The sequence below is a fragment of the Tamandua tetradactyla genome, chromosome 11 (genome assembly GCF_023851605.1).
Source record: "Tamandua tetradactyla isolate mTamTet1 chromosome 11, mTamTet1.pri, whole genome shotgun sequence".
NCBI lineage: Eukaryota > Metazoa > Chordata > Mammalia > Pilosa > Myrmecophagidae > Tamandua > Tamandua tetradactyla.
In genome coordinates, this window is record NC_135337.1 from 253,107 (window position 1) to 269,243 (window position 16,137).

The 16,137-nt window shown below is 36.8% G+C and overlaps 1 protein-coding gene across 21 annotated transcripts in view; it reads right to left on the reverse strand.

Annotated features, from left to right (window-relative positions):
• The window catches only part of PDE4DIP (phosphodiesterase 4D interacting protein), a 212,731-nt gene that overhangs the window by 38,116 nt on the left and 158,478 nt on the right, over positions 1-16,137 (reverse strand). Inside the window, exon 19 of one of the 21 annotated variants that reach the window (XM_077119712.1) lies at positions 14,629-16,111. The exons of the other annotated variants lie outside the window; for them this stretch is intronic. Within the exon in view, the coding sequence (XP_076975827.1) occupies positions 16,031-16,111 (81 nt within the window). The 3' untranslated portion in view covers positions 14,629-16,030. Of the gene's footprint in view, positions 1-14,628; positions 16,112-16,137 lie in introns of those variants that run through there. 21 annotated transcript variants of the gene reach the window in all.

The following is a 16,137-nucleotide window of genomic DNA, read 5'->3' on the forward strand; positions in this document are numbered from 1 at the left end:
CCAAATAAAGACATATTAAAAAAAGAAAGTTACAGACCAATGTCTCTTATGTATATAGATGCAAAAAAAATCCTCAACAAAACACTAGAAAACAAGATACAACTAACCAGTAAAGGGATTATATAACACAAAAAGTGTGATTTATCCCAGGAAAGTAAGGGTAATTCACACAAGAAAATCAATTAATATAATAAACCATATTAAGAGAATGAAGGAGAAAAATCATATGATCATCTGAATTTACACAGAAAAGTCATTTTACAAAAATTCAGAACCCTTCTTTATAAAAACACTCAGAAAACTAGAAAAGAAGGATACTTCCTCAACCTACAGCTAATATCACACTCAATAGTGAAAGACAAAGATTTCCCCAAAGATCAGGAACAATACAAGGATGCCCAAACTCACCATTGCTAATCAACATTGTACTGGAAGTTCTATCCAGAGCAATTAGGCAAGAAAAATAAATAAAAGGCATCCAAACTAGAAAGGAAGAAATAAAACTTTACCTATTTGCAGATGACATGATCCTATAAATATAAAGTCTTAAAAAATCCATGACAGAGCTGATACATTTAGGAAAGTGGCAAGGTACGAGATCAATACACAAAAATCAGTGATAAGTGGTAAAGAACAACTTGAAAAAGAAATCAATAAAAAATTACCATTTACAACCGCAACAACATAATAAAATATCTAGTAATTTAACCAAGGATATAAAGGACTTGTGTATGGAAAATTATAAAACATTGCTGAAAGAAATTAAAGAAGACCTAAATAAATGGAAGTATATTCCATGCTCACAAATTGGAAGACAAAATATTGTTAGGATGTGAATTCAACCCAAAGAGATACAGAAATTCAACACAGTCCCAATCAAAATCCCAACAGCCTTCTTTGCAGAAATGTCAATCATCAAATTTACTCGGAAGGGTAAGGGGCCCAAACAATCCAAAATCATCTTGAAAAAGGAAAACATATTTGCAGGAGTCACACTTCTTGATTTCAAATCCTACTACCAAGCTATGGTAATCAAAATGGCATGGTATTAGGACAAGGACAGACATATAAACCAACTGAATAGAACTGAGATTTCGGAAATAAACTGCCACATCTATGGTCAATTAATTTTTGACCAGGGTGCCTCGTTCATGCAATGGAAGAAACAGTGCTGGGAAGACTGGAAAAGAATGAAAGAGGACTTCTACCTCACACCATATACAAAAATTAACCCAAAATGGTACAAAGACCTAAATATAAGAACAAAAACTATAAAATTCCTAGAAGAAAACTTAGGAGATCATCTTCAGGACCTTATATTAGACAATGGAGTGTGAGAATTTAACCAAAAGCATAAACAACCAAAGAAAAAATAGATAAATATGACTTCAACCAAATTAAATACTTTTGTGTATCATAAAAGGACATTATCAAGAAAGTGAAGAGGCAAACTACAGATTGGGAGAAAATATTTGAAAACTATATATCTGATAAGGTTTTAATATCCAGAATATATAAAGAACTGCTACAATTCAACAGGAAAAAGACAAACTACCCAATATAAAAATGGGTAATGGCCAAAAAGCACATGAAAAGATTCTCAACATCATTAGCCAATCAAGAATACAAATATAAACCGCAATGAGATAGTATTTCATACACATTACCAAGAAGAATGGCAATTACTTTTTTTTTAAATAATAAGTGTTTGAGCAGACGTGTAGAAATAGGAGATCTTGTGTATTGTTGATGGGAATGTAAAATGGTACAGCTGCCATGTAAATCAATTTGGTGGTTTCTTAGAAAGTTAAGTAGTAAATCATCATATGACCTGGCAGTCTCATTTTCAGGCACAGACCCAAAAGAATTGAAAGTATGAATTTGAACAGATTTTGCATAACAATGTTCACAGCAGCTTCATTCTCAATTGCCAAAAGATGGAAGCAACCCAACTGTCCGTCAACTGATAAATGGATAAACAAAATTTGGTATATACACACAATGGAATATTATTCAGCTGTAAAAAGGAATGAAGTCCTGATTCATGCTACAAATTGGGTGAATCTTGAAGACATCATGTTGAGTGAAGTAAAAGGACAAATGTTGGATCATCTCACTGATTTGAAATAGCTAAAATAAGGAAATTCATAAAGTCAGAAACTAGAATACAAGTTACCAGGAGATAGATGGGGGTGGGGAATGGAAGTTAAGGTCTAATTGTAAGTTTGGGGTGAAGGTAAAATTTTGGAAATGGGTAGGGTGCTGGTGGCACAGCACTGGGAATGCAATTAATTCCACTGAACTGTGTAATTGAAAGTCCAATAAAATGAGAAAATTTAGGTTGTATATATGTTACCAAAATAAAACGTTTTAACATCCCATGAACTGCATACAAAGAGTGAACCCTTATGTAAACTATACCTTTTAGTTAATAATATAATTATAATAATAATAGTTCGTCAATTATGACAAATATACCACACTAATGCTAAATGTTAACATAAGAAAAACTTGGGGGGGTTATATGGGAACCCTGCATTTTCTGTATGGTTTTTCTATAAACATAATTGTTTTTAAAAATTAAAGAAAAAACAGTAAAATATAAATTAAAAATGGGCAATGGATCAGAATAGATACTTTGCAAAAAAAAATACAAATAGCCTATAAAATATGAAAAGATGCTCAATATGACCAGTCATTAAGGAAATACAAATCAAAACCACAATGTAACAACACTTCACACAAACTAGAATGTCTAAAATTTTGAAAATGGGCAATAATAACATTAGTGAGGATATGGAGAAATTGGAAACTTCATACATTTCTGGTGGAATATAAATTGGTACAGCCACTTTGTGAAACAGTTTGGTCGTTAAACATAGATTTACCATCTGATCTAGAAATTACATTCTTAGGTATATCTAAGAGAAGTGAAAACATGTTCACACAAAACCTTGTTCATAAGCATGCACAATAGCATTATCCATAGTAGCTCAAAATACCCAAACACTCATCAACAAATGAATAACATAATGTGGTATATACATTTAATGGACTGTTACTCAAGTATAAAAAAGAATGATGTACTGCTACATGCTGCAACATGAATGAACATTGAAAATATACTAACTGAAAAAAGTCAGACACAAAGGGCAACATACTGTGTACTTTCATTTATATGAAATGTCCATTGTAAGCAAGTCCATAGAGACAAAAAGAAGATTAGTATTTGCCAGGGGCTGGGAGAGAGTGTAATGGGGAGTTACTGCTAATTGGTATTGGATTTTCCTTAGGGGTGATGAAAATGTTCTGCAATTTGATAGATGGTGATAGATGGTGATAGTTGCACAACTTCATGAATATACTAAAAATCACTGGGGGGGTGCAAGGGGAGGTCTGTGGTAGAATTTTCACTGCCATGCAGGAGACCTAGGTTCAATTCCTGGTCCATGCACTTCCCAGCCCCCCACGCCCCCCAAAAAATCAAGCAAGCAAAACAAAGAACAAACCAACAAAAAATTCAACAAATGGGCTGACATAATGGGATACTCGCATGGAAAAATAATGAAATGTGACCCCGCCATAGAGCATACAGAACAAAACAAAACAAAACATTGAATTGTGTACTTTGAAAGGATGAATTTTATGTATGTGAATTACACCTCCACAAAAAACTATTTTAAAATAACAACTAATGCAAACACCTAGTAAGACTGGGAGATGTGGACACTATGGTTCTTTTCTTTATGAGGGAACAAAGTTCCCTGAGAGTCTCCCACCAGATCAGGAAGCTTTATCGGCCACACAATATTTCAGTCCTTAACTGAAAAAAATTCATGGCCCAACTTTAAAGCATCTAGAAGTAAAAACCTAAACTTGTGGAATTGTAACCCATATCAAATCCTGAAATCTTTTCCACAACTAATTGTTGCAAGGTACTTTGAAATTTATTGGGTTTTTGTATATATGTTATTTTTCACGAAAAAGAAAAGAAAAAAAAAGGAGACTAACAGAGAAGATAGGATTTAACAAATGAGCATAACTGCTGAATCTTGATATTGACATTTATTTTGGTCTCCAGTGTCTTGTAGCAAACAGCTAAAAGAAAATACGAAAAATCATGGAACTGTAACCCATACCAAACTTTAAAATCTGTTCTATAAGCACTTGTTAAAATGTACTTGGAAATATTTTGCTTTTTTGTATATATGTTATATTTCACAATAAAAAAAAAGTTAAAAAAAAAATTCATGGCTCAAGACACTAAAGCTCAAAGCCTAAGGCCCTCCCTGTAGCTCAGGCTCCTAAAAATATGACTAAGAGGTAGGACTCAGGGCACTCAGTCACAGAATATGGGTAGAGCCACAGTTAAAGCAAAACAAGCTTTATTTCACTGGCAGCAGGATAATCACCTACAACTAATGAGGTATGTGAGGCCACCCTGCCCAGAAGCCAATTTCATTTTTAGGTAATTGCCTTTTTGCTTATGTGGCCAGCTAAACTCTCTCTTTAAAATCTAAGCATATGAAGCAGAAAGAAGGCAGAAACAATTTCCCAACATCTATATTTTCTGGAGGATCCTCTTAAAGTTACTCATTAATGTTTCAACTAAGGTAAGTTTGTGGTTTTTCTTCAATTGAAAACTTTTAACTTTTAGGCTTTCTTATATTCATCTTGGGCTCCACACCAGTTTTTCCACAATTTTAAAAGCGTACAAACTAGACTTCCAGGAAGATAGTGGAATAGGATAAGTCGAGCTCACCCTGCTCCAAGGAACAGCTGGAGAAATGGCAGAAAAATGACCAGGGCAGCTATTGCAGGCTGTAAGTGATCTGTGAAGGTCTTTCACACCACATAGGCCCTGATTGCAAAAGCTGAGAAAATGAGATGCGGAGAACTGAAGACCACCAGCTATTGCAAAGAGCCTACCATGCCCCTTTCCAAACAGAGGCCTGGAGACCTCAGGAGTATACAGACAGGCAGACAGGGACTAGGAAGTAAAGCAAAGCCATGTTCCTTAAATGCATCCCACCCTCATGTACCACCCCCTCCCACCCGTGATCCTGTGACCCCCACCATGCCCCACACATCTGAACCCCGCCCCTGTACCCAAGGCCCGCCCCCCAGAGCTCCAAGTACCCTCACCCCAACCCACCTCTCCCACATAAGTGTACACTCTTGTCCCACCCCTCAAGGACCCACACACCCATGACCAGCCCCTCACCCCCCATCTCTCTGTCCCTGTCCCCTGCTGGCACTCACCTGAGCAGCAACTGTGCCACACCTGCTCCAGACCACACAATCACACAACTATCACCCCTAGCTCTGCACACTGCACCCTGCCCTGCCCCAACAGACCTGTGCATGCACACACTTGTGTCCTGCCCACCCCAGCACTCACGCATCCATGTCCCAAACCCTCAACTACTCCACCCCAACCACCCAACCCCATGCATGCGTGCACCCCTGCTCCACTCCCAGCTCTGCTGAAGTGCACACCAGTGCCTCGGCCCCAGACACACACATGTGGATACCCATGTTCTGTCTGCCCAGGCACCAACAAGTCCACGCCCCAACCATCTGACGCCTGCACCCAGAACCCCAACACTGCTCATGCACACAATAATTGATTGTGAACACACAAAAGAGCAAATGGCAAAAAGGATGGAAACATGTGAATTGGATCTCAGGGAAATGATGGACAAAATGAAACATGCAATATGAGAATCATCAGTGTCCCAAAAAGGGAAGAGAAGAGTAAAGGGTAGGAAGATTTGTTGAAGATATAATGGGGGAAAGCTTTCCAACCCTTATAAGAGACAAATATACAAATCAAAGAAGCCCAATGAACCCTAAATAGAATAAATCCAAATAGGCCTAGTTCAAGACATACTAATCAGTCCGTCAAATGTCAGAGAAGCAGAAAATCCTGAAAGCAGTAAGAAAAAAATGATCTAGTACATATAAGAGAAACCACATAAGTCCAAGTTCAGACTACTCAACAGGCACAATTAAGGTGAGAAGGCAGTGGTATGACATATTTAAGATCCTGAAAGAAAAAGACTTCCAACCAAGAATTCTATACTCGGTCAAATTTTCCTTCAAAAGTAAGGGAGAGGACACGCAACAGTGGCTCAGTGGGGAGTTCTTGCCTTCCATGCCGAAGACTGGGTTTGATTCCTGGTTGCCTGCCCATGTTAAAAAAAAAAAAAGTGAGGGAGAGATTAAAAATCTCACAGACAAACAAATGCTGAGAGAATTTTTCAACAAGAGACAAGTCCTACAAGAAATACTAAAAGGAGTTCTATCTGCTGGAAAAAGAAAAAGACAGGAGAGGGAAGTCTGGAGGAGAGCACAGAACTGAAGAGCTCCAGTAAGGGAAACTTAAATGATAAAAAGAGAAAGAGGGAAAAGAATATGTAGATCTGATAAATAAAATTCAAAAGACAAGATGGTAGATTCAAGAGATGCCTTTGTAGTAATAACATTAAATGTTAACAGACTAAACTTATCAATTAAAAGATACAGATTGGCAGAATGGATTAAGACACATGATTCAGCTTTATGCTGCTTACAAAAGACTCATCTTAGACCCAAGGATACAAATAGATCAAAAGTGAAAGGGCAGAAAAAGATGTTCCACGCAAGCTGTAACCAAAAGAAAGAAGGAGAGGCTATATTAATATCAGACAAAATAGACTTTAAATGTCAAGACAACATAAAAGACAAAGAAGGATATGGCATATTAATAAAAGGGACAATTCACCCAAGAAGAAATAACAATCATAAATGTTTATGCTTCCAATCAAGGAGCTCCAAAGTACATGAGGTAAACATTGGTAAAACTAAAGGGAGTCATAGATGTTTCAACAATAATAGTAGGAGATTTCAATACATCACTCTCCTCTATAGAGGAAAATAAGGCAGAGGATCAACAAGGAAATAGAGAACTTAGTTTGATAAATGAATTAGACCTAACAAACATATAGAACATTACACCCCAAAAAACATCAGGATATACATTCATCTCTAGGGCTCATGGAATGGCCTCCAGGATAGATCATATGCTGGGGCACCAAATGGGTCTTTAAAATGTTTTAAAGATAAAATTATTCTAAGCACTTTCTCTGATCACAATGAAAGAAGCTTGAAATCAATAACCACCAAAGAACCAGAACTTTCACAAATATATGGAGATTAAATAATACACTCTTAAACAACCAGGGGGTTAAAGAAGAAATTGCTAAAGAAATTGGTAACTATCTGGAGACAAATGAAAATGAGAATAGGACATATCAAAACTTATGGGATTGGCAAAGGCAGTGTTGAGAGGGAAATTTATTGCCCTAAATACCTATATTAAAAAAGAAGAGCAAAAATTGAGGACTTAAATACTCACCTAGAGAAACTAGAGAAAGAACAGCAAACTAACCCAAAGCAAATAGAAGAGAAATAACAAAAATTAAAGCAGCATTAAATGAATGGGAGAATAAAAGAATAATAGAAAGAATCAATAAAATCAAAAATTGGTCCTTTGAGAAAATCAAAATCAACAGACCCCTAGCAAGGCTGACAAAGAGAAAGAGAGAAAGGATACAAATGAACAAAATCAAACATGAAAGGGGGGTCATTACAATGGACCCTGAAGAAATAAAAAGCAATCATAATGGGATACTATGAATAACCATATATCAAAAAACTGAACAACTTAGATGAAATGGACAAATTCCTGGAAACACATGAACAAGCTACACTGACTTAAGAAGAAATGAAGATTTTAACAAACCAATTGCAAGTGAAGAGATTCAATTAGTCACCAAAAATCTTCCTAAAAAGAAAAGCCCAGGGTCAGATGGCTTCACAGGGGAATTTTGTCAAACATTCCAAAAAGAACTAACACCAATCCTGCTCAAACTCTTCCAAAATATTAAGGAAAAAAGAACACTACCTAACTCATTTTATGAAGCTAATAACACTCTAATACCAAAACTAGGTAAAGATGCTACAAGAAAGGAAAACTACAGGCCAATCTCCCTAATGAACATAGATGCAAATATTCTCAACAAAATATTAGCAAATTGAATCCAATGACACATTAAAAGAATTATACACCACAACCAAGTGTGGTTTATACCAGGAATGCAAGGATGGTTCAACACAAGAAAATCAATTAATGTAATACATCACATTAACAAATAAAAAGGGAAAAATCACATGTTCATCTTGATGGATGCTGAAAAAGCATTTAACAAAATTCAACATCCTTTTCTGATAAAAATACTTCAAAAAGTAGGAATCAAATGTAGCTTCTTTAATATGATAAAGGGCATAAATGAAAAACCCACGATTAGCATCATACTCAATGGCAAGAGACTTAAAGCTTTCCCCCTAAATTGGGAACAAGAAAAAGGATGCCCTCTGTCACCACTATTATTCAACATTGTACTAGGTTCTAGCTAGAGCAATCAGGCAGGAAAAAGAAATATAAGGCATCTAAATTGGTAGGGAAGAAGGAAAACTTTCATTATTTGCAGATGATATGATACCATGCTTGGAAAATCTTGAGAAATCTACAACAAAGTTACTTGAGCTAATAAATTTAGCAAGGTAGCAGGTTGTAAAATTAATGTGCAAAAATCAGTAATGTTTCTATACCCAAGCAATGACCTAACTGAGGGGACAATTAAAGAAAAAAATCCATTCAAAATAGCAGCTAAAAGTATAGAGTATCTAGGAATGAACTTAACTAGGGATGTAAAGGACCTATACACAGAAAACTACATAACGTTGATAAAAGAAATCAAAGAAGATCTAAATAGGTGGAAAGACATTCCCTGCTCATGGATCAAAGGTTAAATGTAGTTAAGATGTCAATGCTACCCAAATTGATCTACAGATTCAAAGTAGTTCCAATCAAAATTCCAACAACGTACTTTAAAACTTGGACAAGCTAGTTACCAAATTCATTTGAAGGGAAAGAGACCCTGAATAGCTAAAAATATCCTTAAAAAGAAGAACGAATTGGGAGGATTAACACTTCCTGATTTCAAACTTATTATAAAGCCAAAGTGGTCAAAACAGCATGGCACTGGCACAAAGATAGAATTATTGACCAATGGAATTAAATTGAGAGTGTGTAGATAGACCACCAAATCTATCGTCAACTGATATTCTACAAGGCCCTCAAATTCACTGAACTGGGACAAAACAGTCTTTTCAATAAATGGGAATGGGAGAACTGGATATTAATAGCCAAAAGAATGAAAGAGGACCCTTACCCTACACCCAATACAAAAATGATCTCAAAGTGGATCAAACTCCTAAATATAAGACCCAGTATCATAAAAGTCCTAGAAGAAAATGTAGGGAAACATCTTCAAGACATAGTAATAGGAGGTAGCTTTCTAAACTTTACACCCAAAGCACAAGCAATGAAAGAAAAAATAGATAAATGGGAACTCCTCAAAATCAAATGCTTTTGTGCCTCAAAAGATTTTGTCAAAAAGGTGAAGAGGCAGCCAACTCAATGGGAGAAAATATTTGGAAATCACATATCAGAAAAAGGTTTGATTTCCTGTATATAGAAAGAAATCGTCATGCAACTTAACAACAAAAGAAAAACAACCCAATGATGAAATGGGCTAAAGATATGAATATGCTTTTTTTATGAAGGATAAATACAGATGGCTCAAAAGCACATGAAGAGAGGCTCATTTTCTTTGGCTATAAGGGAAATGCAGATTAAGACTACAATGAGATACCACCTCACACCTGTAATAATGGCTGTTATTCAACCAACAGGAAACTATAAATGTTGGAGAGAATGTGGAGAAACTGAAATACTTATGCACTGCTGGTGGGAATGTACAATGTTGCAGGTACTATGGAAGACTGCTTGGAGGTTCCTTAGGAAACTAAATATCGAGTTGCCTTATGATGCAGCAATAGCACTACTTGGTGCGTACTCAGAAGAGCTGAAAGCAACGATGCAAACAGACATTTGCACACCAACGTTCATAGCAGCATTATTCACAATCACCAAAAGATGAGAATCCAAATGCCCATCAACAGACAAATATGGTATATACATAAGATGGAATATTGTGCAGCAGTAAGATGAAATGATGTCTTGAAGCACATGACAAGATGATGAGCCTTGAGGATATGATGCTGAGTGAAATAAGCCAGACACAACAGGATAGATACCATATGATTTTGCTTTTATGACCATGGTAAAGGTAAAGTCAGAGGCTTATAATACAGGATATAGGGTACCTAAAGACACAAAAACTAGAGAAGGGTGAACCTTTAGCTAATGAGGTTGAACTTAAATGTAAGGGAACAGATAGAAGTGAAGGTGGTTCATTGATGGGCTTACAAGTAATATTGCCATATTGAAGGTGAATATGATTGAAGGGGTTGTACAGACCCATGTTCCACTGATTAACATTACAAATATAAATAAGTTTTTGCATGAACTACTTCAAAAGTATGAATCTTGTACAAAGTGGGTATAATATTTGGGCATGGGGAAATCTGCTGTTGCATGCTATGGGCTATGTTTAACAGGAAAAGATCAACAGTACCACAACACCACCAGGAGTAAATAATGGGGGGAGGGACAAGGGTTAAGGGGAGGTTTAGATTTTCTATTTAGTGAGGGTGTGTTTATTGGTTATTTTTCTCTTGAGAACAATGAAATTGTCTAAAATTGATAGTGTTGATGGAATGTTGAATTTGGACATTAGACATGATGCCCAATAGGACGGAGGTGGCTGAAGAATATACTAACTGAGAAGTAGAACATCAAATGGTGGTATATACATATGATCAAATACTGTGCAGCTATAGAAAGTAATGAAGTTGCAAGGCATGCAACATTGTGAATGAAACTATGGGACATTTTGTGAGGCAAAATAAGCCAGAAACAAAAGAGCAAATATTGTATTGTCTCGTTTAGAAAATATCTGTAAGAAAATTGGGGCCTAGACTATAAGCAGTCACATTTAGTCTGGAGCAGTATAGTTATCTCTAGATTTTGAGAGGCTGTGCTACATATGAACAACCTGGTATTTAGAGAGAAAAATTAAACCAATCAGGTCAGGGTTAAGGTAATTCAGAATACAGGGGTAAGGAAGACAATGTCTATATTTCAGAAGTTCACCTATGCTATAAGATGAAAGGAAGAAAGGTTTATTTTGTCCAGAACTGACATTTTCTGTGGCACATAGTCTAGCCCAACCTGTCTGGACAGACCATTTAAACAACCCAGACACAGGGAGCCCAGAATGGGGAAGAGGGCCTGTAGTCTTATATGGCTTGGTGTAATGCCTGGGTACATTCCAGAATATGTTAAGCTAATAATCAGAAAGTATTAGCAAAGTTCCTTGAGGGATGGGAGAAAAAATATGGAACTATTAAACTTTACCCCCAGGGAAACCCTTGATACTGTGTCAAACATTAGAGACTCCCAAGTCAATAGGCCAAGCCCTTGATCTTAAGGCTTGCTCTTGTGAAGCTTATTTATGTAGTGGAGAAGCTTAGCCTATGAATTATGCCTACGAGTTACTTCCAGAGGACCACTTTTGTTGCTCAGATGTGGCCTCTCCCTCTCTAAGCCCAACTCTGCAAGTGAAATCATTATCCTCCTCCTTGCATGGAATGTGACATCCTGGGGTAAAAGTCTTCCTGGCAGTGTGGGAGATGACTCCCAGGGATGAGCCTGGCCCTGATACCATAAGGTCGACAACCACATCCTGACCAAAAGGGGGAAAAGAAGAGTAACAAATAAGGTATCAGTGGCTGAGAGAGTTAAAATAGAGTTGAGAGGCTACTCTGAAGGTCATTCATTTGTCAGCTTCAGCTAGACATTGCTACCTATCATAGTTTGCCAAGCCCTAACCAAACCAATTCCTGCCAACTTTAAAGAATACCTAGGGCTTTAAATGAGATTCTACAAAGGTTTCAAGTACTAGGATTACTTTCTAGAAACCTACAACCTCTGGATGGGCTCCTAGGCCAGACAAGTCCTGAAATGCAGAGGGGCCAGCCTCTACAGGACATCAACTAGTTCCATCCCTCTATCCTATATTATTGACATCCCCTTCCAACATGAAAAAGTTAGAATGGGTATAACCCAAACATCCCTAAAGAGTGGGAGAAAGATCAAAGGAGATGGTGGAGTTATACAGAGAAGGTAGGGTTTAACAAATAAATTTGATTACTGAATCATCATATTGATATTTCCTTTAGTCTCCACTGTTTTGGAGCAGCCGGTAGTAAAAACTTTAAACTGTGGCATTGTAACCCATACCAAACTCTGAATTCTGTTCTACAATTTGAAATTTGTTGCTTTTTAAAATATGTTATTTGTCACAAAAAAGAAGAAAAAAGTCGATTGTGATGATGAATGCACTGTATCACTACTGTGATCCACTAGTTGTACTCTTTGAATGATTACAATGTATGTGAATATATATCAATAAAATTGCATTAAAATTAGAAAAGCATATGAACTGAAACATGAACATGATAATCTACTTAGTATATGACTATTTTAGTAGAACTATTTCTTGCCAGTCTGTCCGATGTTATTCTTAATATTTCCCATTGTCATATTGGCTTCTGCTCAGTGGCAGAATGTGGGGTTTTATTTCGGGTCAATGTCAACCTCCCAATTTTCCACATCCCTTGCCCCCAGCTATTAGTGGGTAACTTTTTTTCTTTCTTTTCTATAAGTATTGTGACTTGTACTTGTCACTTATAAATTTCATTCTAGTAATATAGAAATATTTCCCAATAATTGAAGTCATCAAATATTTGATGGGCATCTCCATAAATCATCCCTAATTTGGAAGGATTTGTAAAATTATGGTTCATATCACCTTTGGGTCCCCAGTATATTGAGCAGAACAAGACCTGGGACAGTTTGTTTAGATCACCAATTGATAGAGTTGCAGGGATTGGCACAAAGCCATTGAACTTTGCTTCTGACACTCTCTACATGCATGGTAAAATTTGGACCATGAGTATGTGGTTGATTCATGGCAGGCATGTGCAATAGCGTCTAGTAACACAGCAGTTGAGGTTGTGAAAAGATATGTATACCTGGCAAGAAAGAAAGTGGTCATCTGAGAGTTGTTCAGTTTCCAGGCATCCAGTCTCACCTAGGGCTTGTGAGGTTGAGATTTGAGAGGTTGTTGGGAATGTCTGTCTCTATGCCAGGCTTAGTCAGTGTGATGTCTCCTTCCTCATGTACTACCAAGCATTTGTGACAAGATAAAGAAGACTGGATAAAATCACTTTTGAAAGCCCATGCATGACTCCATCCCTCATTCACTATGTGTTAGCTTTCTTTATAAAATCTCTCCAACTAAAGTGAAATGAACATTAGCATCAAGCCTCAAATATGAGAACATTTGTTCTTTTCCAAACTATAAGGGTTCCTTCTGCTTAAAAATAATGTCTTGAAGCCTACCCATTTTCAAAGTACCTCTTGAAAACATGTCACCTTGTTCTATTGTTTAAACATACCAATTTCTTAAAGAAAAAAAAAAGAAATTGGGACCCCTCGAATTTTAATACTGAAAGGGACCTTAAGGTCCATCTAGTTAAATTTCCCACTTTAAATGAGAAAATAGAAATCTGATTATTTTGCCCAGACTAATTTTTGTTTTCCTTTTTCCATTTCAAAAGCGGTTCATTATTGCTAATTATTATTTTAAAATTAAAATATAAATGTATGAAAATCAACTTAGATCTAGCCTTTTTATTAGCTTTTCCTCATCATCTATAAAAAGAAAATATTTCTGTTCTTTCCTCAAATAAAGCTCCATGGCTTCCAGTATCTGTTGTAGTAGTGTTAATCCCTCAGGTCTAATACCATCTCCCTAATAAGTTGTCTTTTCAGATTTCCACATTCATTTGTTCTACTGTTTTTATGGCCTTATTCAACATTTGTGTGTTGGTTTTCCATTTGTCCCATGAAGGTCTGTGTGCAGATTAGATCTCTTGCTTGTATATGGTTGGGGTTTTTTGTTTGTTTGTTTGTTTGTTTGCATGGGTAGGCTCCAGAAATCAAATTCAGGTCTCCAGCATAGTGGGTGAGAATTTTGCCACTGAGCCCCTGTTGCACTGCCCTGGTTGTTTGCTTTTTTTGTTGTTGTTTTTTGCCCTCTTGGTTGATATCTCTCACAATGTAAGTCAGTTCTCAGACAACCCTAAGGGCATTAAAACTTCGCTTTTCTCAAGTTCATCTTACTTAGTCTAATAACTTTTTGCTCCTTCTCTGTATTTGAATATTAATTCCTGATTAATTTTTCCCCATTGCAAAATATCAAATGGAGAAAGGACATAGACTTGGTTGATCACTTTTGTTTCATTCACACAAGTTTCTCAGGTACTTATTGTAGACCTTATATGCTTGAGAATGGAATTTTTCAGGAGATATGTGGAGAAAATTACTATGAGGACCATATCAGAGTCTTTCTGAAGTGCGTGAATCAAAAAATGAGGAGGATACAATTTGCTTTGGTCAAAAGGTGGTTCTTACCTTGGGAGTAAAGTTAGGTGTGTCTGTAGTAGTGGTGTGTGTTTATTTGAAGTAGGGGGGAAGCTTGGTGTCAAGAATAAAGTCCCATTTTCAAGGACACAACAAGGAGGATCTTATAATCTAACCTTAAGGGATCATCACCCTAGAAACAAATTTTTGAGAATCTGGACACAAAAAGTTATGGCAAACAAGCTTTATTTAATTAGCAGCAGGTGAGTCACACTCTCAAACTCCAGAAAAGTTGAAGTTAGTTTACAAAGATTCCATACACCATAGTTTTTACTCTCCAAAACTGAAGGTCAGTTTTTAAGAAAAGATGATGAAAAGAAAATTAACTGCTTACCCAAGAGATTTTTTATCTATAAACTTTGTCTGTCATGAATCAAGTCTACTCCAAAGTTTGTTAACTCATAATTTACTTAGTATCTGTGCAAAGTAATGCAGCAAGCATTGTGAGGGAATAACAACGGCCCATAGTAAAGTGTTAGTCCTGGGTTGGATTGACTTTTTCAGAATGGGTTCTGATAATTTTCTACATGCTAGGCTACAGAAAGAAGGCTGAGGAAGAAATTACAAATCATTTTGCCTATAACTGAGACTTAGAGTGTAAGACTTATACTACAAAGGATAGTTTAGACCATGTTAATCAGAATCTCACTCTCCTCATACCTGTGGTGTTTATTTATTCTGAAATTCTGTCTAATTCAGTGACAAGCCAACATCCTAACCTAGCTCTGTCTTAGAGTAGACAATTTCTCATAATGCAGGTCCCTCTTTCTTGCCCAAGATTCTCAGTGAAGTCAGGGAATGAGGGGCAGAGGGATGTGTCTGGAGAGGCAGTAGTATACAGTTAAGGTAACAAATCTCAGTGAGGAGGATTGAGAAGAAAAAGTTCAAGCAAAAGGAGAAATAGAGCTCATGCAGAAACTCATGGAAAAAGCGAGGACAAGATAAGCTACATCAACAAGAATGGAGTCTTGGTAGAAGATAGCGACTACGTTGAGGACATGAGGTATCCCAGACAAATACTCGTGTCTGTAAGAGCCAAAGATAGTGACAAATCCTGTGAGATTTGGGGACTGTTCAATTGTGCTTTTCTCCATTAGTTTATTAGATAATCTTTCTTTTCTTATAAAGTAGATAATGAAGTAGATCCAGAAATCCTCAATTCCTCTACAGCTTTCCTAATATTCCCAGCATAGTCAGAGTGCGTTGACTAAAAAAGCCTGGCAATTTCTGCAAAAAAAAAAATAGGTACCAATATTCCACTTTTTCCTTTACAACTCAGAGAATCATGGCCATGATCTGTACTGGAGATGTGATTGCTAAATGTCACTGAGAAAGGTAGAGACACGTTGGATTTCAGTGAGTGCTGTCGGATCACTAGCAGTGACTTAGACTCCATGGTCCAGGAATTTCACTCTTGGACTTGAGAACATGCTTGTTATACCTTCACTGATGGTAGATGGGAGCAGTGTTTCAGCCTTGGAGGCCAAGTTGTGGGGTCTGACAATGCCTTGCTCTTGAACTGCCATTTGCTGGGCACCAAGTCATCATGTCCTGGGAGGTATGTCAGATTGAACAAC